General features: G+C 40.4%; 1 protein-coding gene and 1 long non-coding RNA gene across 4 annotated transcripts in view; one reads left to right on the top strand and one right to left on the bottom strand.

The window, feature by feature from the left end:
* ATP10B (ATPase phospholipid transporting 10B (putative)) overlaps positions 1–23,572 on the top strand; it is a 99,252-nt gene that overhangs the window by 66,926 nt on the left and 8,754 nt on the right. For all 3 annotated transcript variants that reach the window (XM_032851724.1, XM_032851726.1, XM_032851725.1), the window contains 6 exons: positions 3,451–3,772; positions 6,697–6,773; positions 8,775–8,900; positions 15,324–15,524; positions 16,697–16,777; positions 17,981–18,085. In XM_032851724.1, coding sequence (XP_032707615.1) covers positions 3,451–3,772; positions 6,697–6,773; positions 8,775–8,900; positions 15,324–15,524; positions 16,697–16,777; positions 17,981–18,085 — 912 coding nt within the window. The remainder of the gene's footprint in view (positions 1–3,450; positions 3,773–6,696; positions 6,774–8,774; positions 8,901–15,323; positions 15,525–16,696; positions 16,778–17,980; positions 18,086–23,572) is intronic.
* LOC116864268 lies at positions 9,910–15,245 on the bottom strand. Its single transcript, XR_004381976.1, has 3 exons — positions 15,092–15,245; positions 13,906–14,022; positions 9,910–10,878 (listed from the first exon to the last, which is right to left on the bottom strand). It is a non-coding gene; the product is annotated as an uncharacterized LOC116864268 (long non-coding RNA).

The following is a 23,572-nucleotide window of genomic DNA, read 5'->3' as shown; positions in this document are numbered from 1 at the left end:
AGGGAGATGTAGTCATACCGTGGGGAAAAGGATGGAGAAGAGGGAAAAAGATGGGAATGAACAGCACAGAAAAGGGAGTCAGGGAGGATGCTGGAACCATACTCTTTCAGTTTTGCTTAAGACTGATTGGCCCTGAACAGAGGTTTAGGAGGTTTAAATCTGTTTTTTTTTTTCCCCCCATAAAGAATCACATGCACATATTTTTTTTTTAAAGTAGTGTATACTATGAATAGTGCCTGAGGCCTTTTGTAAGAATTGGAAAAATTACTTTCTTGTCCAGTGCACAGATTATGCTGTGATTAGATTAAACCCCAATGAATTTTCAAAATGAAAATAATCTTGGGGAAGTCTTTGGCATTAATATTATGCTTAGGAAAGAAATTTTTTTTCTAATTTGCTGCTTGATTGAGTACTTGATCTCTATAATAATAGTTGATATCTGCCTGCCCTGCTTACAATGGAAACTCTATTTACAAGGATTATTTCACTCCAGGTGATCCCAGAAGGAGGACATGGGCAAACTTGAGTCAGTCAGACCAAGAGGGATAGAGTGGGCTTTCGTGGTTTCTGTTAAAAGTAATGTGTTCCTCCAGGAAGCTGAAGATGTTTAACAATTAATTAGCCAGCGTTCTTAAGGAACAGTGGGTCACATTTCATGTTTTGTTCAGTCACTGTTGATTCATTTAAAGCTGTCTGGGACCCTCTCAGATGGTATCTGAATGTTAGCCCCTGTCCACACCCTAAGCCCACTAAACCTCTAAGATTAGTTTTTCTCACCCCCTTACCTGGCTACAAGGATATGTAAAGCCAGAAACTGGGGAAAGCCATTCCAAATCTCAGATTTACTTAAACCCTAGTTTAATATAATTCTGTATTCAGTGAATAATTTCTCCAAGGGTTTTAATCTGCCTAATTCATTATAAATTGATTTAGGGCTACTATTTCTTTATTATGTACCTTAAATCTATAAGCATGTTATGGGACCTCTCTAGACCTCAGGGTTCACATCCATAAAATGAGAGAATGACTAACCCATCACTGAAAGGGCTGGTCTGTCAAGGAATTTAGAAGGAACTAGAGTATTTGATAGAAATTAATAACAGCAATGATTATTATCATTATTAGTAACATATATTGAAAGCTTAATATGGTCCAGGTACCAAACCTCCCAAAACTTCACTCTCTTCATATGTAAAACAGGGATTAGAAAGATTTATTTCAGAGGCTATTGGCAGGATTATGTAAGATCATAGAAGAAAAATACTTATTAGCACAGTATTTGTCTTAGTTAGCAAATTACTCCAAAATTTAATGGCTGCAAACAACCAATATTTATTATCCCACAGTTTCTGTGGGTTAGGAGTCCAGGGGCAGCTTAGCTGGGTACCTCTGGTTCAGGTCTTTCTGGAGGCTGCAGTTAAGCTGTCAGTCAAGGGTATGCGCTCATCTGAAGGCTCAACTGGTAGGTTGTTTGGACGTGGAGAGAAGCCTTTCTTCCAAGCTCGCAGACATGATTGCTGGCAAACTTCAGTTCCTCACCACATGGGCCTCTCCATAGAGCTGCTTCACAACATGGCAGCTGCTTTTCCCCCACAGCAAGCCGTCCAAGAGAAAGAAAAAAGAGTGCCAAATTGGAAGCCATGGTCTTTTTATAAGCTAATCTGGAAGAGACTTCCCATCACTTTTGCAGAATTTTTAACATTAGAAAGGAATTGCTAGATGTAGCTCAAGCCCAAGGGAAGGGATCAGACAGGGGCATGCATCCCAGGAGGGCAGGGATCATTGAGAACCATCTTAGGGGCTCCCTACCACAGTGCCTACCATATACTAAAGGTTAGATGAATGGTAACTATTTGGTTATTATATCACAATTTGAAATAAGTAAATTCAGAGACTTTGAAACTTATATCTCCAATGACTTCCTGCAGCCATATGTTGGAGAAATTTATATAATTTGTGTCTGCCCCAACTCCCAGCATGGACTGTCTTGATCTCTTTCCCAGATAAGTGCTTCAGGCATAACCACCCACTCCTGGAACTACTTCCTATTACCCCTCTAGGTTCTGGGCATACCCTATTGCTTGTAACACTCGATTCAGCATCCCCTAAGGGAAGACTCAGGAATGATTATCTGCAGTTCTACTCACTCCAGAATAAATGACTCCAAATATTCTCAGAAGCTTCTAGATTAATGGCCCCCAAACCTATCGTATCAGAACAGTCTTCACAATTTTTGCCTAAATCCACATATTACCTGTACTGTTTTTTTTATTTAATGGTTTCATTTAAACTGACTGACTTTAAACACTTACATTTATTTTTAGAAATTTGTTAGCACTACAGTAAATGAAAATCATCCTTGCCATGAATAAAAGAACACTGCTAAATAAAGATCATGTGGACAAAATCAGAGAGGGAGATAAATCATAAGAGACTCTTAATCATAGGAAACAAACTGAGGGTTGCTGGAGGGGAGAGGGATGGAGGGATGGGGTTACTGGGTGATAGGCATTAAGGAAGGCACTTGATGTAATGAGTATTGGGTATTATATAAGACTGATGAATCACTGACCTCTACCTCTGAAACTAATATTATGTGTTAATTAATTGAATTTAAATTTTTAAAAAGCGTATAAAAAACAAAACAAAAAAATAAAGATTATATGAAAAAAAAACAATGCTATTAAAATTGATGATACAGTTGACTGCCACAACTTTTCTCTATCTTTATTTGAAAGTAATGTTGCAAAATCTAAAGAGGTACAAAGGATATATTTAGAACCAAAAGGTGACTTTATCTCTGATACAATCAAAAGTAAAAGAGGAAAATTGTTAAGAGCAAATAAATTCTTCACTAGGTTTCAGGGTAAACATCAGAAAAAATCAGTGAGAAGTTTCTTTACATCATTAAGATGTTCACATTCATAGTCAGTTTTAACCTCTATGACCAACACATTCATGCCAACAGATAAACATACAATGTATTTTTTTTAATTAAAAGCCATAATTTTGGTAATAATGATCTGCCTCCACTAGTAAGTTGGGTGAGCTAGGAGAATTTACTAATGATTTCACTGTTTCAGTTGCCTCATCACTCAATTTCCTCAATTTAGGAGAACTAAAATGACTTATGAGAAATAGAAAGCACAATACCATCATGACATTATTTATTGGCTTATACCATTCCTGTATCAGTCCCCATCTTGCTGAACTACTTCTACTCCCATTCCCTAGCCATCTCTCTTTTGCCATTAATCTGCTTCCAAATTAACATTGCTTTGATGCCTTTTGAAATATTGCAGAGAAACGAGAGAAATCAGAGAATGCTTCCTGAGTAATCACTATGGTGGTAGAGTTTCATAACTATTTTACTAAAGGATAAAGTGAAATCTTCAACCTACATTTCTAGTGTTGCTTACTAATACCATACTTATTATTCTGACTCTATAGGAAACTTGTGAATCCATCCTCAGCTGTGCACTGGAAGAAGTAAAGCAATTTCATGGACCACAGAAGCCAGACTCCAAGCTCTTTGGGTTCTGTCTACCTTCTGAGACACTACCTCCCTCCTCAAGAGCTTCAGTCCCAGAAGTTGGATTGGTCATCGATGGGAAGACATTGAATGCCATTTTCCAGGGAAAACTGGAGATGAAATTTTTGGAGTTGACACAGTACTGCCGGTCTGTCCTATGCTGCCGTTCCACCCCACTCCAGAAGAGTATGATAGTCAAGTTGGTGCGAGACAAGTTGAGCGTCATGACCCTTTCCATAGGTACCTATCATGCCGAGATGTGGGTGCAGCCTGTGAGGCTGATCTGGCAAGAGGCCTGGACCAGAGTTGGAAGGTCATGTGTCAAAGTCAAGATACCCAGGCTGAGGATCACTGTCTTAGACTGAGAGAGTTCAAAGTGACAGCCAAGACTGGCAGCTGGGAGATGAAGCAGAGGCTCAGCAGAGTGGGAGAGTGAATCAAAGTTCTCAGGATGAGCAGATCACTAAGGAAAACTTGGGACTTGAATGGAGGTTAAAGCCAGAAGGAATCTCAAATTCAGAACATTCACATATCTCAGTAATATACACTCAGGCCAATTCAGTTCTGGGATACAGCCCATTCCCCTTTTGATACTTAACAGCTGGCATAATAACATAAACATCAGGTGTTTGTGGATTTGATATTCTGCTGAGTGTTGATGGCTTGTGGGGAGATTGTAGAAGTTGAGCCTATCCCATATGTTCATTCCAAAATACAAGGCCCAGCACAAAGCAAACACTCAACGAATGCAGACCTGTTGGTTGATGAAGAAATTCCTCATAGGACCCTAAACTTTAAACGTGGTTAAGGCAGAGAAATCAAAACTGTACCTATATCAATCCTTCCAGGGACAAGCAAACCTGGTTTCCAAGAATCTTCACAATCTGGTCTCCACTAACCCTCTAGCCACATTCTTCTCCACAGCTACTGTCTGTTCCCCAACATCTGGCACTCCATGCTCTAACCAGATGGAACTGATTGCCATTCTCCATGAGCCTTGTCCTATCTCTCTTACTCCCGAGCCTTTGCATTTGCCAAGATATTTCCTCTGTAAAATACCCCTTATTCCAATCCCATCTAACCTTCCTTGTCTCTGGGAACTCCTGCAACACACAGTCCTCACAGCTGCAGAGCACTGATATGCTTTCTGCAATGGCCTGCTCAGGAGACCAGGAGTTCCTTGAATAGTGGGAACCATATCAGTCTTATCATTTTGTCTGTGCTCTGCACATACCAAGCACATAGTAAACATTACATTCATTTAGGGATATTCCTACAGATGGTTCCAGGTTCTATCCTTCCTACACAGACATAGAGAGTTTCCTTCCTGGCATTTCAAATTAAGAAGCCTATTTGCACATTGTTTTTTCTCCCAGTCTTCAGGTGAAAGCAATTCAAACCCAAAAAAAAAAAGGGGGGGGGGCGGCATAGGCAAAAAGACAGGGAGCAAAGCTTTAGCAACTGCATCCTGATTTTATTCCCCAAATTGTCCTCTTCAGAACTTTAAACACACACAAGGCAACAGCCCAGGACTAACATTCTGAGGTAAGAAATTGGCTCCACTGCCACAGAAGCAGAAAAAAAAAACCCCCACAGGGTGAGTTATGGCATGATTCCATACCTCTACTTCCACTGGTTTGCTAACAGAAGAAGTTAAAGAGTAGATTTGTTCTCCATGGGGAAGAAGAAAATAAATAATGATCATTACAAGAATAATGGCTACTTACATTCATAAAGTTTTAAAGATTAATTTTATTGCCAAATAACAAAGGAAAGAAAATTCTCTCCCCGATTCCATATTCTCCATGTTATCTAATACATATTTAAATGCATTCTATTATGAGAAGCTACTAGAAAAAGGGGTGGGGCCAGGAGGAGAATGAAGGTAATGCGGGCCACAAACCATGGCCACCGGGCTGAATCCAGCCCACTACATGCTTTTGCAGGGATATGAGAATGACTTTTATGTTTTTAACTGTGAAACATGTACAAGACTATTCGCCTTTCAGCAAGAAGAGTTGTTCAGTTTTGCTTCTTGGCCCACAGAGCCTAAAATATTTACTATCTGGCCCCTTATAGAAGAAGTTTGCTAATCTCTAGTCTGAAAGATAAAGCTTTGGGAAAAGCCAGGTTTGTAAGGAAAGCCTCATTGGGTAGAGCTGTGCTGTGTAAAATGGTTGCTACCTAGCTATATATAGGTATTGAAATTTATAATTAAATAGAATTTCACCAGCCACATTTCGATAGTCATATGGGGCTCGTGGTCTCCATATTAGACAGTAAAGATAGATGATATTTCCATCATCACTGAAAAACTATATGACAGTGCTGGAGGCTGTGTATTTTTGTGCCTTAACCTCCAATTTCCTGAAATAAACACCTTAGCTCATTAAATGGGAACACAGTGTGATTAAATGTTCCTCAACTAAAAAAAAAAAAAAAAATCAGGCAATCCCATTTTCCTATATTCAGAAACAAAACTGAACACCATCCCTGTCCTTGGACACCATTGCCAATCTGATGATTTATCTGTCCAGACCTTCCAATGGTCTTAATACGGTAAATATTTTAGCTTCTACTGAGTTAGGAAAGGTAGCAAAGATCTTCGTGCCAATGCTCCTGGGCCGCTTCCCTAGCTTGGTTTACCCTTGCAGAATCTCTATGTTGCTCAGATTCTCCATTTGCTCATTAGTGAAGTCCACTGTAACATTTGTGAAGGCCTTTTATTGTAAACTGCAAAGCCATGCCCCAGCCTCACTCACCACTTTATTCCCAATACCTAATATTGTGCCTAGACAAAAGGTACAATAAACATTTGTCAAATAATAGAGCTTCTTGTCAAAGAAGAAAAGGCTATGGTGAGTGCTGTGAAGTGTGTAAACCTGGCGATTCACAGACCTTTACCTCTGGGGCTAATAATACATTATATGTTAACAAAAAAAATTTTTTTTTAATTAAAAAAAAAGAAGAAGAAGAAGAAGAAACCTCTCTCAGGCCAAATACTGTAGCAATGACTTTTCTTGTAGGACTATTCAGAGCAATGTTAAATGTATTCAATTATGTACAAATGGGGAGACTTTAGAGCCATTCGTGTAACACCCTTTTCATCGTCATGCAGCAGTTAGACCAGGAATAAAGACACCTCATGATCTCTCTCCTTTCAGGTGATGGAGCAAATGACGTAAGCATGATTCAAGCTGCTGATATTGGAATTGGGATATCTGGACAGGAAGGCATGCAGGTACTGTCCCCCTCAATTATTCTCATTTCTTCCCTCTCTCTGACCCTTTTTGGAGAGTTATGGAATTCCCCCCCAGTGTTGGAGGATCTTCTCCCCAAGAGCTTTGCAGAATTATCATCTCAGAGTCACAGGGCTTCCATGCCTATACATAACGTCCATCACTATATCCTTTGCTGCCCAGTCCTTCTGATACAGAGGAAAATTGAAGGATGCTTAGCCTTTTTTTTGGGGGGGGGTGCAAAAAAAGTGGTTTTATTAAGGCATGTGGAAAGGACCCATGGGCAGAAAGAGCTGCACCAAGGTCATGGGGAGTGGCCCGTTATATACTCTCAAGTTGGGAGGGAGTTACAGATAGCATTAAGTCCCTAGGGAATTTTGGAAGTAAAGTTTCCAGGACCTTGAGGGGGCTTAGCTTTACCAGCAATACCTGTATTCTAAAGCCTCCCTGAATGGGAGGGCTAAGCTTTCTACTGACTCCGTTCTTCCTCTCTGTAACCTCTATCCACATCCAAGAGTGCGGTGCCCTCCGTGAGCAGTGATATATATAAGGACATTTGAAAACATTTTTCAATTGCCATTTTAGTCTTGATGGCTAGATTGACCTATAAATTGTAAGGTACACTTACTAAGTCAAAATTCAGCTTGGGACAAGCATACTAGCTTGAGCTACTAACATTTCCCACTAAAACAGACCCCACTTTGTGGTTTTGAATCATTAACAACTATATTCCCACCACTAGTACAGACAGGAGGCATTGCCTAAATTTGTTGGTGAGGATGAAAGAACACAGTTACCTTTTGAGTTTCTGCCATAAGCCAGCACTGTACTAGGCACCTTGCATTTATTATTTCAAATGATTTGAACAATCACATCCCTGTGTGTTAGGAATTATTATTCCTTTTTTTTTCCCTAGATGAAACCGATGCTGAGAAAGGTTAAACAGCTTGACCAAGACTTATACCAGGGTCCATAACCAGCCACTTCCAAACCTCATACTTCTTTTTTTTTAACTAACATATAATGTATTATTTGTTTTAAGGGTTCAGGTCTGTGATTTATCAGTTTTACACAATTCACAGCACTCACCATAGCACATACGCTCCCCAATGTCCATCACCCAGCTACCCTATCCCTTCCACCTCCCTCCCCTCCAGCCCTGTTTGTTTCCTGAGATTAAGAGTCTTTTATGGTTTGTCTCCCTCTCTGGGTTCATCTTGTATCATTTTTCCCTCCCTTCCCCTATGATCCTCTGTCTTATTTCTCGAATTCCTCAAATCAGTGAGATCATATGATTATTGTCTTTCTCTGATTAATTTATTTTGCTTAGGATAATACCCTCTAATTCCATTCATGTCATTGCAAATGGCAGCATTTCAGGGTTTTGATGGCTGCATAGTATTCCATTATATGTATATACACCACATCTTCTTTATCCATCTGTTGATGGGCATCTAGACTCTTTCCATAGTTTCAAACCTCATACTCTTAAGAGTACCATGACCTATGTCCTGTTCTGAATAATCCCAAAAACAGAAGACACAGTTCAGCTCCATGTAAAGGAAGAGCTCTCCCGCCATCAGCTCCATGTGAGGGTGGAGCCAATGCTCTTCCGCAGGAGGCAACCAGGGTGTTGAGAGGTGTGAGGCTTTTCTGCATGGACGCCACTACTTTCTGGTTAGCTGTCGCATCTCTAGCATGGTGCCAACACATTTTAGGCCACAGTTAATGTTTATCAGATAAATGGAAGGAAATGGAAGGCCAGACTAGACCACTAATTCTTTACAAGCTGCCTTTCTTGGATTCTAGTGAGGTTTGGATTTTTCAGAAGAAAGGATGGGGATGTCCAATTCCAAAGAGCCACCCTAGGTGCCACTTAATGACAAAGGGTCTTTTTGGCCCTACCAGGTACGGACCTAGAACAAAGCAGAGCCCTCAAGGGGGACTCTTTGGTTCACTGGTGGCCATGGATAGAAGCTGATGTCTCTGTTCTGCCCTCTCAGGCTGTTATGGCCAGCGACTTTGCCATATCCCGCTTCAGACACCTCAAGAAGCTGCTGCTTGTGCATGGCCACTGGTGTTACTCGCGCCTGGCCAGGATGGTGGTGTACTACTTCTACAAGAACGTGGTGAGTAGCCCTATGGGAACCTCTTGTGCAGGCCTTGGTAGGCCCTGCCAGGGGACCCGCTCCTACCACAGTGGTAAGAAAAACAAGCTCAGTATAAGGGAGGGAGACAGGCCAGCCTAGATTTTGAATCCTGAAACCTTCCTACTAGCTCTGTGAACTTGAGCAATATAACTCACTTCTCTGGGTCTCAATTTCTTCTTTTGTGACATTATTGTGAGCATTAGCAGCACTGTATGGAAAGCACCTGGTACAAAGAAGGCAGCATGAGTGGTTACAAGCATGGACTTTTGAGTCAAACATAATTGTTTCAAGTCTAGGCTCTTTTATTTGGTAATGGCCTTATACCTTCTTTTTACCATCTGTAAAATGAGAATGATAATAGTACCTTTCTCCTATATTTGCTAGAAGGATTAAAGGAGAGCTTGTTTATAAAGTGATTAGCACATAGTAATCACCCTAGAGTCAGCCATCATTTTTATTATTGCTATTGCCATTGCTCTTAGATGGGCTCCATAAAGGAGATTTACTTTCTGACTACAAGAAAAAAGGACTCGATAATTAGCCTGACACATATCTTAAATTTTCTCCCCAGACAGACCCACCCCAATGCAAGCACTATACCTCACGCCTTGGGAGAGTACAGGTTTAAGACTGGAGTCCCTGGCTTCACCTGATACATACATCATTTCAGCTTCCCCAGCCTTCCCAGCAGGGAATTCACTGAGGTCAGGACATTAAATAAAATGTCTCATGGCAAAAATGTTTGGATTGGGGAGATCATCTGGGTTTTAGTCTTGCCTGACTCTAGCATACTGTGTGAACTTGGAAGTTATTTAACCTCTCTGAACCTTGGTTTCCTCATCAATAATATGGAGACACTAGGACTCCCTCTGTCCCTAGAAGTATTATCAAGAGACTTTAGTGCCAGAGCTCAGGAAAGCATGTGACACTATACAATCATAGGAAGGTAACATTGTTTCTCCTAAAAAATACATCCATTTCTGTCTTGTTGATAAGAGCCCAAGGCAGGCACACCCTAACTGAGGCATTAAAACTTTCAGAGGCTCTTATTTGAAAAGCCCTTGATTAACAATGGGTATTGGAAAAAGCCAGAACGTTGCTGTACTAAGGGAGGGAACAAGGGGCCTGAGTTTTCATTACCTAGTTCAAGGACTTTTAAATAATCCCCAAGAGTCTCCAAATAGAATCCAATTCCTGTTTGCATAAGGAAAAAGGGAGGATTAAGAGTTGAGTGACGAGTAGAGTGATGTCAGAGAAACACGTTAGCCAAGTAGCAGCTGCAAAATTGCATTTTGTCCCCTTGTTCCATTCTCCCAGTCCTGATTTAGGCATTGTCACAGTTGCCCTCCCTCAAGAGTGAGCATTTTTGTGCAAAGTTCAATGTATACGTAAATAAACAGCATGACAAAAAAATAATGTAAATTCGATAAACTGCATGGTAATATTCAGCCAGTCTATGCAAACAAGTCACTCTATTTAACTTGAAACTCACTCTGGGCATGAAAGACTGTTTACTTAGAATTCAAAATGCCCATTTAATTTTTTTTTTCTTGCCTCCAAAGGAGCTGTTCTTTGAATAAGCACAACCTCTTCTCCACATTAAATTTGTGAAATAGAAAAGGAAATGTTTCCAGCCAGCCATGCTTTCAAAGCTTAAATGGTATTTATTTCCAGCCTGATGCCGTGCTCGAAATTGTGATACTGATGCCGCATTATCTCCCCATTGCAATTAGAGGGTGGAGAACTATGACTTCCACATCCGAAACCAATTTCAGAGGGGATTAAAATGCTGCCTGCTCTGAAATTTGAACAATGAATTAATTACTGCACTGTAGCTTCTTGGGAGGAAAACGCAGGCCCCCCTCTCAGTGATGCCGTCACCAGGTTCTGGGCGCCCCCTCTGTAGGGTAGAGATTCCAGCGGATGGAAGCGGAAGCAAGCAAGGTCCTAACAGGGCCTGCGGAGGAAGAAAACAGTGTTAAACTCCAGGATATTGTTGGGACAATGCAACAACGACTGATTTCATTTATTCAAATCATTATTGAACATTTCCTGAGCCTGACAGTCTAAATCAGGGCTCAGTGAGCTTGTTCTACAAAGGGCCAGTAAGAAATACTTTAGCTTTGCAGGCCGTGTAGTCCATGTTACTTACTCCTCATCTGACCTACTCACCTCTGCTGCGGCAAAACGAAAGCAAACTGCAGACAACGTGCAAATGAATCGATGTGGCTGTGTCCTAACAAAACCTGATTTATGGCTGGATTTGGCCTGTAGGAAGTGGTTTGTCATCTCCTGGGCTCCATAAATCTTGCTTCTCAAAATGTGGTTTCTGGTCCAGAAACATTAGCATCACCTAGATGCTAGTTAGAAATGCAGATCCTTAGAACTGTGTCCTGGGACTACTGTCTCAGAATGTCGCTTTTAGTAAGATCCCCCGCTAATTTGTATGGACCTTAAAGATTAAGAAGTATTAGGAAAAGAAGTATTACTATGCTAAAAGAAAAAAAAAATACTTTACAATATTTTCTTATGCACATCTCCCTCGAAGAAGGTCAGGGTGCTAAGGACATATCACCAGGAGATTCTTGACCTAATCAGTTAGAAAGAAAGTAACATTTAAGCTAGGACCAAAAAGAAGAGCTAGAACTATGAATTTGCCAGTTTCCTTGCCAAGAAGGAGAGGCTTGACAACCTGAGTCTTCATAGAAAATATTTCAGGAAGTTTATAATTTTATATCATATACTATATCTAATTCCAAAAAAAAAAGAGATGAAAGTGACTTATAGTAAAAACAGAGGCAATAGAGAAGCAAGAAGGGAAATTTATAAGAGTATAGAGCAAAATTACAGAAAGGAAAGAAGTCAGTTGTACCAGGAACCTGGGTTAAGATGCTAAATATTAAATGTCTGGTTAAAACAAGCATACCAGTTCTCCAGGAGGAACACTCTCTCTTTCCATCAATTTGTCAAGCAAACCTTTAGAAGGTCACACAAAAACCTTCAAGAAACTGTCTTCTGTGGCATTTTTGTTGGAAATGAAAATTAACCTCCATATGGTAACTTTTTCTAACAACCCTTGATAAATCAGTATTAGATTATAATTCAGCAGGAATGGTTCTATGGAAAAATGAGCCAATGATATCCAAGCAGTGTTCTCTCCCTTTGACTAGGGATTAAAACCCTTCAATACTGCCCATGTGTGAAGTGTAAGGCAAGGAGCTCAGTAAATGCTAGTTTTCCAACACCAAGGTCCCCAGAGTTCTCCACGCCACTCTTGATTGCTATAGTGTCCTTGGTACTTAGCACAGCTGGTTAATGTTTGGCATAGCATCACTAGCATTAACATCCACCAACATCTATAGGGAACCAACCACATACCAGGTGCTGTCCTGGTACATATGTTTATGTATGTATGTAACTCTGAGAGCTACGTGTAATATTGGGGTTAAGACCAAAAATATGTGCTAGAACCAGACTGAGTTCAAATCCCAGCCCCAATCTGCTACTTAGCAATGTGGCCTTGAGTAACTTACTTCAGCTCTGTGTCTCAGTCTTTTCACCTGTAAAAGGGGGATACTACCTAACTCACAGGGTTATTATGTGCATAAATGAGTTAATATGTGTGAGGTACCCAATAAATCTTCCATCAGCCCTGTGGGGGTAGGGACAGTTATTGTCCATCTATAGATATGGTAGCTGAAAGCCAGAGGGGTTACCCAGATCACACAGCTAAGTACATCACAGAATCAGGGTGGGACCTAGTTCCACTGTACTCCAAAATCCCCAGACTGAATGTCCTCTCCACCATGGCATTCAGTGTCTCCCAGAGGTCGAAGCACCCTGTTCTCCAGCAGTTGCCAAATTCTTTGTGTGTTTTCTGCTGTCCAAGCATCTCTAGCACCATGTCTCAACATAAATTGTTCAAGAAATATCATGTGATATCACACTTGACCAGAGAGCTTCAGACAGCCTTCAACACCAGCCAGTCACTGTTCTCTTCCTCCTTTAGCTTAGACTATGGCTGGAGCTTGGGTGAAAACTGGGTCAAGCATCATAGAATCTACCAGATAAGCTTGTACAACTTAAAAGCTGCAATTTGGAGAGGAAAGATTGAGGCTTATAGTCAGAAAGACCAGATCTACATTGCAAATATCAGACAATGGCCTACAGCTGGCAAACTTGCTGCCTTGCTCTCTTGGCCCCCATGGCGGGAACTGCCAATCACAGCATTCTGTGTTCAGTACTTTCCCCCACTTGTAGCACTTTAGGATGGATCCACCTGGCCTCTCATGGTGTAGGATAAATGACTCTAGACATTAGTGCTGGACACTGAGCTGTAGTCTCAGATCTTGAATTGGTTTAACAAGAGCATCCACTTCCCCCATCATGTTTATGAGGATGGACTCTAGAGCCAGAACATCTGAGCCTGAACTCCAATCTGTTACTTAATAGCTGTCTATTGCCAAAGCAAGGACTCTGAGGCTCAGTTTCCTCAACTGTAAAGTGAGAGTAGTGATGACTGCCTCATGGGGCTGTTAGGTGGCTCATGGGTCAGAACAGAGTTTAGCAAATAGTAAGTGCTTTGGGTGTTTGTGTTGCTATTAGTAGCCTCATCTGTAAGATGGTCTCACTTCCAGCTCTGGCATCCTAGGCTTCTACAACTTCAAGTCACAGTTCCAGCCCCAGGTGGCCAAGGGTATTTGGTACGGTCACTTAGCCTATCTGACCTGCTCAGTCTACCTATGTGTAAGGGAGATAAGAGTTACTGTCTTGCCCATCTTGCTGGGGAGGGAGAAGCAAGGCAAGGTTTTCAAAGGGAAAAAAAAAAAAGAGAGAGAGGTCAAAGCTTCATACAGCTGCTGAATGCTAATACCAAGGGGACTTCAGTATTTCAAGTTCCTCTTAAGCCAACCATGTCAAGTGCACAAGTGGTTGTTGTTGATCTCAAAAATCTAAGTCGGCCCGTAGTATATTTCAAACCTACCAGCAGCACAACAAACAGATTGAGCCTTCTCACTCCTTCTGACAGAAAGATGCAAGGTCCAGGATATCTCAGGGCACCAGGATCTCTTTCAGAGCCAAGAAACATCCCACAGGTCACCTGAGCAGAAAAGCCAAAGGATAGAGCTCCTTAGCTAGAATCTCTCTGTTAGCATTGTTACTGTGTAATCCAATAGGAGATTAAGAAAGTTTGGGGGTAGTCAAAAAGAAAGAGCTTTGAAAACTCAGATGCTGGTTGTGTGACTTTCTAGCTCTGAACTTGGACAAGAGGTAAGTGAGTATCTGAAAACCTCAGATTCCTTGTCAGTCAAGTAGGGCTAATAACATTATCATCAAGATATAACATTAATATAATATGTACTATTTTTATTAGCAATAAGCTTTCAAGAGTCTTGGGACAAATTAGGTCTATGGCACACCTAATGTACTATATACTAAAATAGTATAATATATATCACACACCTGGCATGAATAGAAGCTTCAGTAATCATCATTGCTGTTACTAGAATTAGCATGTCCACGTTATTAAAATTCTAGAGAACCTCTTCAAAATAACCCTGGCCTAACAGTTAGAACATGAACATTCTAGTTTGTACACAAACCTGCTGAATGATTTCTTGTAATACATTTCACCTTTCTGTGCCTCAGTCACACAGAGCTGAGAATTTCTAGTCCTAACTCTGGGAGCAGCAGTTTATGTGACCATCTTGGTCAGGTTACCAAAGCATATCACAGTGTGGTAGGTAATACTAGTGACCCAGCCCATCTCAGGGTGGGGTGCTTTTGAGTGGGAAACAGCTTTAGAAAGCATAAAGAAAGAGGGAGAAGATTTCTTACTCTTCTGAGTTGCATGACCATTAGGAAAATAATGTAAGGAAAACCTCATGAAATTATCTTCCCACCAGTCTTCCTGCCCATGGTCTAGTCTTTCTATGATTCCTTCCCCAGGATCACCGCCTTCTTTTTCCACATTACTGCTAATAATAACTACCTTATCCCATGCCAGGTCTAGGTATGACTGTTCCTGTGTGAAAGAGGGCAAGGTGATGTTCAGAAACGTTAAGCAATTTGCTCCGGTTGACACAGCTCATAAGTGACAGACCTGGAAATTCCAAACCAACCTTTTCTGCCTCCACAACCTGTGCTGTTAACCAGCACAGTGTACTTACCTTAACGAGTCGGTGTAGTTCCCTTCAGGTCCTAACTCACAGTCATAGTTGTTGTAGCGGCAGCTGCTACTCTAAGGATTAGTTACCACTGACCCTTACACAACTCTGCGTATCACAAATGAGAAAACAGAAGCTCCAAGTCAACGTGGTGACTTGCCAGAGGCTCCTAAGCAGCTGTTGGTGACCACGGCCCACGGGTCCTCACTCACAAGGCCACACTCTCCACCTGCAGTGCTACGTCAACCTGCTCTTCTGGTACCAGTTTTTCTGTGGTTTCTCCGGCTCCACCATGATCGATTACTGGCAGATGATATTCTTCAACCTCTTCTTCACGTCCTTGCCTCCTCTCGTCTTCGGAGTCCTCGATAAAGACATCTCTGCAGAGACACTCCTGGCGTTGCCCGAACTGTACAAGAGTGGCCAAAACTCTGAGGTAAGATGGAGAGGCCCCAGCTCCTCCCTGCTGGTGTCAGGGAAGGAGCACTGACCTGGGGTCGGGGGCCTTGCACTCCCGTCGCCACTCTGCCTCTGTCCTTCCATGTGACCCACTCCCCATTCCTGGCCTGTTTCTCATGAGGGTGATAGATCAGACCAGTGGGTTTCTAGGAAATCATCAGGATGGCTTCCTAGAAGGCAGAAAGAGGTCACACTGACACCCTGAATCGTTTGGAGAAATCAGACCACGGGCACTCCAGGTGGTCCGATTTGCACAGACACAGCCCAGAGACTGGATGGAAGAGACACACAGGGAAACTGACTGCCTTGAAGAAGCGTTCTGGGAAGAGGGACATTAAATGCATGAGAATACCTCTGGGCCCGGGAGAAAGGTGTTTGAGAGCTAGTAATATTTTGTGGACAGCCAACAAAGAACCAAGCCCAGTCCTAACGCAAAAATGGTAGGAGAGCAACAGAGCTACCCTAGCACATCAGGCGAGAGAGACATAATGATGGCACACGTACACCCAGAGCTCCTCTGATTTTTCCCCTCCCTCTGATGTGCTAGATGTATAATGTATTCCTTGGGTATCTAACAGTAAGAGAAGTTAATACAGCAAAAACAAACTGAGAATAGCTTCACTTTTCTAGGGAAGGCAGGAGGAGGGAAGCACAAAATGAGAACTTGTCTCTGAAGCCACGGAGCCCTGTCTGTTGGGAACCTGTGATCCTGGACTGGGATGGAGAGCTCCCTTTCAGATGTTATGTAGAAATCTTAGAATCTCTAAACTTACCAAGTGTGTATTACCACTAGTGATGTGCTAATGAATGGTAGTTATTAATACCTGAGCACTTCCTGGGGACTAAAGCACAATTGCATTTAGATTTCTCAAAACCCAAGGAGATAGTTGATGTTGTTTTTACCCTTTTTGTGGAAGCAGCAGCCATTATCAAAGCAGTTTAGTGACTTTCACAAGGTCATACAGTTAGTGGCACAGCTAGGACTTGAACTAAGGTCTGTCACCTCCAGGTCTATACTCTAATTTTTCCATCTTATTGCCTCTAAGAACACTGTAAATACCATATTGTCTGTCCAGGTAGCACAAGAAAGTTGCTTACAAAGAATGGAGGCTCACTTTGGTGGTTAGTTGATGTGTTTTTTCTTGGCAGTGCTACAACCCGATGACTTTCTGGATTTCCATAGTGGATGCATTCTACCAGAGCCTTGTCTGTTTCTTCATTCCTTACCTGGTAAGTTCTATAACCCCATTCTAACTATACAAATCACAGAGTGGAACTGATCCTGTTAATATGAAACACTGCAGCACAGAGGCCCCATCTGCAGACTACATCCAATGCAGTATTTGAAAAATCAGACTGCTTTACCAAAACATCTCAATTTTTGCTAGCTTTTGAGAAACTGGAAGCTACCATTATACTGGGTCATTTTTCCCACATGGCAAAAACCCAGAATTGACTCACAGCCCTGGTAGATGGTGTGTGTGTTCTCCAGTTTGCCATAGTCCCTACCACTCCCTTTTGTCTTATACCTAGCCTTCTACACTTCTACACTTCTACAAATACTGAAGGTATTTGAATTTATAATCCTTGATTTATATTTAGATTTGTGATTCCAGGGTCAGGGCAGCATGCATTCAGGCAATAAGTTCTGATAATAACAAATGCTACATCATCTGAAGTAAAAGCAAGAGATACCAGCCCCATCTCAGTATGGTTCCCAGTTTAAAGAGTGGGAATTTAGATAGTCAAGCATAGCTCTATTTCTCCTGGATAGGGTACCACAAGGTAGGGTAAATGCATTCTTTTGTAGTTAGTGACAAGATGGGTCAAGGAGACAGTCATTTTGTGCTTCACTTTAATTTCCTATTTTACAATACTTTCCTTCTCTGGGACTCTGCTTGCCTTTCTTGGTTATTTTTTGCCCCTACTCTGTGCTCAACACACCTACCTTCTAGGCCTATTTGAACTTTTCACCCTGAAGTTCTCACCTTTGCCTGGCCTGCCTTTCCTCTCTTTTCAAGAGATAAACTCCTCTTATTATGGTCTCAGCTGATTATCTTCTCTTCTGTACCCCCAGGGTATTTTGTACACCTTGTACCATTATATCATTTATCCCCTTAATTGTACCACATTTTCCCTGCCTAGTAGACTATAACCTCCTTGAAGGTAGACACAGAAGTATCTTAAGCATTTGTCATTGTGCCTACTGGTTCAGCCATTCCAAAATGTTCTGGAATAACCATCGTGGATTCTGCCACAAATGTGTTTCCAAAGAATTTAGCCATATTAACTCACTCCTCATCTTGTCTGTTCCTTGGGTCAGTTCCTCACGGATGGCAGCTGCATATCTTCTCTTCATTCCTTCCCCTCCCACAACACTCACCTTGAATCCCAGGGCACATCTAACAGTGCTTGCTTTTTCCTTCTCTGCAGACCTACAAGGATTCTGATATTGATGTCTTTACCTTTGGGACACCCATCAATACCATCTCCCTCACCACAATTCTCTTGCACCAGGCAATGGAAATGAAGACTTGGGTAAGCACCTCAGAACCTCTCTGACCTAAAATATTTGAGTTGTTTTACTCAGTATCATTGATCCACTCTAGAAGTCAAGCAGAGAAAGAATTATCATATGTTTCACTCATATGTAGAACATAAGGGCCTTAGGGGAAAGGAGAGAAATTCCCATTCCCTCTGAATGGGAAGAAATCAGACAGGGAGACAAACCTGGACTCCAGGAGACAAACTGGGGTTACAGATGGGAGCAGGAGTGAGGTAACTAGGTGATAGGTATTAAGGAGGGCACGTGTGGTGATGAGCACTGGGTGTTATACACAACTAATGAACTGTTGAACACTACATCAAAAACTACTGATGTACTATATGCTGGCTAATTGAACATAATAATAAAAAAGTAACTCCTGAACTCCTACCTGTGTCCCACTTGTACAGGGATAAGCCAGGTATAAAAGATAAAGTGCCTCGCCTCAACTTGGTTATCATCTATCCAGGATTATGAAAATTAGGCCTATAAAACTATGAGACAATTCATTGCAAAAATTAGGTATGTGGGGTTAAAAGCTTTTAGGGTATTTTGGAGATGAGGAAAACAGTAGCCTGACTGGCCTTAAGGCTGTGTTAGGGAAGCATATGCTCTCCATTTAATTTCAGGGTAAAAGATTAGAAGGCTACCTTCATGTGAGCACACTTCAAGCATGTCCAAATATCACATCTCAGTATCTAAAAAGGTAATACCAGCTTTTTCATTAAATTCTTATAGTCAGTGATAATTATAAAAACAAAGAGCTTAAAATCATAGAGCAGGTACCTATTTATATGATTTTTAATGTATCATCTTATCTAACATCCCAGAGCACTCTGTAGGTTTTGGGGGGTAGTGGTTAGTCTTATACAGTGCTGTAATTATTCCTCAACAAGTTTAAGGTACACAGGATAATCACTTGATATGCATTTATTGTAAAGTAATAGATGTTAATTAAATTAGATCAGCCTGTACGACGTGAGAGCTAGTAGGAGCCACCCAAGGAAACTTACAGATCACAGACACCCTGTGTTCCAATTCATGCCAAAGACAAACAGAACAAAGTGATAAAACCAAAAAGGTATAGTCAAGATTAAGCACAGGATAAATTTCTTCAAGAAGCACCAGCAATAGAAGAGGCTGAAGAACAGTGAAGTAGAGGAGGGAGAGGTACTGGCCTGGCTCAAACTAAAGGCTTTCCAGAATCCAGGACAAGAAACTGACTGGGGCAGTGGGGAGTCTGGTCCCTATGGGGTAAGGAAGATTGGAGCCCTGTTGACTGCTAGGTTCAAGGTCTTGGCTAGAGTAGCCCACTCAAGAAAGCAAGCTAAAGAAAAGTTGACAAGGACATGCTATTTGGAATTCCAGTTTTATCAGAAGCCATGAGGAAGGGAGGTAAGGGTCAAAGATGATTTTAATACTGGGAACTGAACCAAGCTGAGGAAACATAGAACTCTTCAAAATGAACACTTCTGTCACTGAAATTAAGGATGCATTTTGTGGGATCCACTCTAGATCGGACTCTGACAAATAGTAAACTACCAGATTGAAGATATGATTGGGAAATCATCTGGAATGCCACCAAATCTACCAGACTGAAGATATGATTGGGAAATCATCTGGAATGCCACCAAGTACGATAAAGTAATTCAAAGGAATAATGGCTAGAATAAATGGCTCCAGCATCCGCGTAAGAGTCATAGAAGAAGAAGAAAAAAATGGTAGAGAAGCAGTATCTGAAGAGATAATAACAGAAAATTAAAATAAATCTAAACATATCACTTGGATATATCACAGTGAAACTGCATAGCATACAAGAGACAATCTTAAAGTTGACCAGAGGCTATGGACAGCTTACTTGAAAAGGAATAGCCGTTAAACTGACAAATAATAGAAGCTAGAAAACAATGGAATAATTATCTTCAAAGACCTGAGGGAAAATAACAAACAGTTACACATCACTTAGAACCAGGGCAAAATCAATGACATTTTCAGATAAACAGACATTGTAAGGTTTGCTATTCCCAGACCCTCAGCAAAAGAAGAAACATACTTCTGTAAGAACATAAAAGCCAAACTGTAAGAAACAACAACAAGGTAAGAAAGGATTGTTCATTAGGCAATTTATGCTAAAATCTTCATCATTAATAAGAGAATAGAAATATGTATTTAACTATCAATTTTTCCATAAAAGTCCATATTTATTTAGTGTGTCTCAAAACTTAAGGTCTCTTAATACTTGAAAATGTATCTTCAAAACTTAAGGTTTACCCATAAAGAAATAGAAAGAAATAAGAGGGAAATAGGAAACTATCAATTCTGCATGGTGTAGGAAAGATAAAAAGTTAAGAGCAAAGAAAAATGATAGCCCCCCTCAAAAAAAACACAAAATAAGATGTTCAGAATAAATCCAAATGTATCAGTACTCATAATAAAAGTTAATGGATTTAATTCACCTATTAAAAGCAAAAATTATCAAACTGGATTTTTTTGTCCAGCAGACATAAGGACAAATAGACAAATTCACAATTGTAGTGTGAGATTTATATACAATGCTATCAGAAACAGATCAAATAGAAAGAATATAAAACCCTGAAATTATCACATTTGATCTAATGTAGTTGGTAAACATACATCTTTTCAAAAACACATAGACCATGTACCAAAAACTGAAGGACCAAATTCTAAATTCTTACAGGAATTTGAAAGAATCATAATCATCTTTTCTGACAATGCATTTAAATTAAAAACAAACAATAAAAAGATAGTCAAACAAACCTAACATGCCTGGAAGTTTCAAAATATACTTCTAAATAACCCATGAGGTCAAGAGTAAATCATGATGCAAACTATTGCTGAATGACTATAAAAATGCCACATATGCAAACTTGTGGGATGAAGCTAATACTTTTATTATTAAAAAACAAAAAGATAACAAGAATTCAATTCAAGGAACTTAATAGAAAGGATCAATAAAACCAAAACTGAGTTCTTCAAAACCCTAATAAAAACTAATCTGTGTTACTCAGCCTTAAAAAAAGAATGAAATCCTGCCATTTGCAGCAACATGGATAGGATCTAGGGAGTATATGCTAAGCAAAGTCAGTCAGTCAGAGAAACAAATACCACACTTGTGTGGAATTTAAGAAACAAAACAAACAAGCAAAAGGAAAGGCAAACAAAGAAACAGACTCTTAACTATAAGGAACAAATTGATGGTTACCAGAGGAGAAGTGGTTGAGGGATGGGTTAAATAACAGATGGGAATTAAAGAGAGCACTTGTGATGAGCACTGGGTGTTTTCTGGACTTGTTGCATCACTGTATCACACACCTGAAACTAATATTGTACTGTATGCTAACTGAAATTTTAACTAAAAAAAAACTAATCTCTGGCAAACCTGATCCAAAAGAAGACACCAAAAAGACCACAAAAATATGAGAATGATTGGTAATTATAGATAAAAATTTTAGGTATTTTTTGAAAATTTAAAACAAGTTGGTAATTTCTTTACATGTAAAATTTACCAGAACAAGAATGGTGAGAGTGTGCATCCTTGTCGTGTTCTTGATCTCAACAGGAAGGCTGCAAGCTTTTTCCCATTGAGGATGATATTTGTTGTGGGTTTTTCATAGATAGATTTGATGAAGTTCAGGAATGTTCCCTCTATCCCTATACTTTGAAGCGTTTTAATCAGGAATGGCTGCTGGATTTTGTCAAATGCTTTTTCTGCATCAATTGAGAGGACCATGTGGTTCTTCTCTCTTCTCTTATTAATTTGTTCTATCACATTGATTTGCGAACGTTGAACCATCCTTGTAGCCCAGGAATGAATCCCACCTGGTCATGGTGGATAATCTTTTTAATGTACTGTTGGATCCTGTTTGCTAGGATCTTGTTGAGAATCTTAGCATCCATATTCATCAGTGATATTGGTCTGAAATTCTCCTTTTTGGTAGGGTCTTTGCCTGGTTTGGGAATCAGGGTAATGCTGGCTTCATAGAAAGAGTCTGGAAGTTTTCCTTCTGCTTCAATTTTTTGAAACAGCTTCAGGAGAATAGGTGTTATTTCTTCTTTGAAAGTTTGGTAGAATTCCCCAGGGAATCCATCAGGTCCTGGGCTCTTGTTTTTTGGGAGGTTTTTGATCACTGCTTCAATCAAAATCAAAAGCTTCTGCACAGCAAAGGAAACAGTCAAGAAAACAAAGAGGCAACCCACGGAATGGGAGAAGATATTTGCAAATGACAGTACAGACAAAAGATTGATATCCAGGATCTATAAAGAACTCCTCAAACTCAACACACACAAAACAGATAATCATATCAAAAAATGGGCAGAAGATATGAACAGACACTTCTCCAGTGAAGACATATAAATGGCTATCAGACATATGAAAAAATGTTCATCATCACTAGCCATCAGGGAGATTCAAATTAAAACCACATTGAGATATCACCTTACACCAGTTAGAATGGCCAAAATTAGCAAGACAGGAAACAACGTGTGTTGGAGAGGATGTGGAGAAAGGGGAACCCTCTTACACTGTTGGTGGGAATGCAAGTTGGTGCAGCCTCTTTGGAGAGCAGTGTGGAGATTCCTCAAGAAATTAAAAATAGAGCTTCCCTATGACCCTGCAATTGCACTACTGGGTATTTACCCCAAAGATACAGATGTAGTGAAAAGAAGGGCCATCTGTAGCCCAATGTTTATAGCAGCAATGGCCACAGTTGTCAAGCTGTGGGAAGAACCAAGATGCCCTTCAACGGACGAATGGATAAGGAAGATGTGGTCCATATACACTATGGAGTATTATGCCTCCATCAGAAAGGATGAATACCCAACTTTTGTAACAACATGGATGGGACTGGAAGAGATTATGCTGAGTGAAATAAGTCAAGCAGAGAGAGTCAATTATCATATGGTTTCACTTATTTGTAGAACATAACAAATAGCGTGGAGGACATGGGGAGTTAGGAGAAGGGAGTTGGGGGAAATTGGAAGGGGAGGTGAACAATGAGAGACTATGGACTCTGAAAAACAATCTGAGGGGTTTGAAGGGGGGGTGGGAGGTTGGGGGAACCAGGTGGTGGGTATTAGAGAGGGCAAAGATTGCATGGAGCACTGGGTGTGGTACAAAAACAATGAATACTGTTATGTTGAAAATAAATTTAAAAAATGATTTAAAAAAATAATAATAATAAAAATAAAATAAAATAAAATAAAAAAATTTACCAGAACATAACCAAGGTCATTTAGCAAACCTGAATAAATCAGTCACCATTAAAGAAATTGGCTAAAATAATCCTGATACCAAAAATAGGCACAGAAAGTTCAAGGAAAGAAAATTATAGACCAATCTGACTAAATGAACAGAGATATAAAAATTCTAAATAAATTATTGACAAATTAACTCGGAAGTATGTGAAAGCTGAGAAAGCCCAACCAAGGAACTTTCATATCCTGGTAGTAGACCACAAACT

Source organism: Lontra canadensis, unplaced genomic scaffold (genome assembly GCF_010015895.1).
Source record: "Lontra canadensis isolate GAN:19392208 unplaced genomic scaffold, GSC_riverotter_1.0 scaffold5, whole genome shotgun sequence".
Taxonomy (NCBI): domain Eukaryota; kingdom Metazoa; phylum Chordata; class Mammalia; order Carnivora; family Mustelidae; genus Lontra; species Lontra canadensis.
The sequence above is the reverse complement of the archived record's forward strand: the minus strand, read 5'-3'. Positions and strand labels throughout refer to the sequence as shown.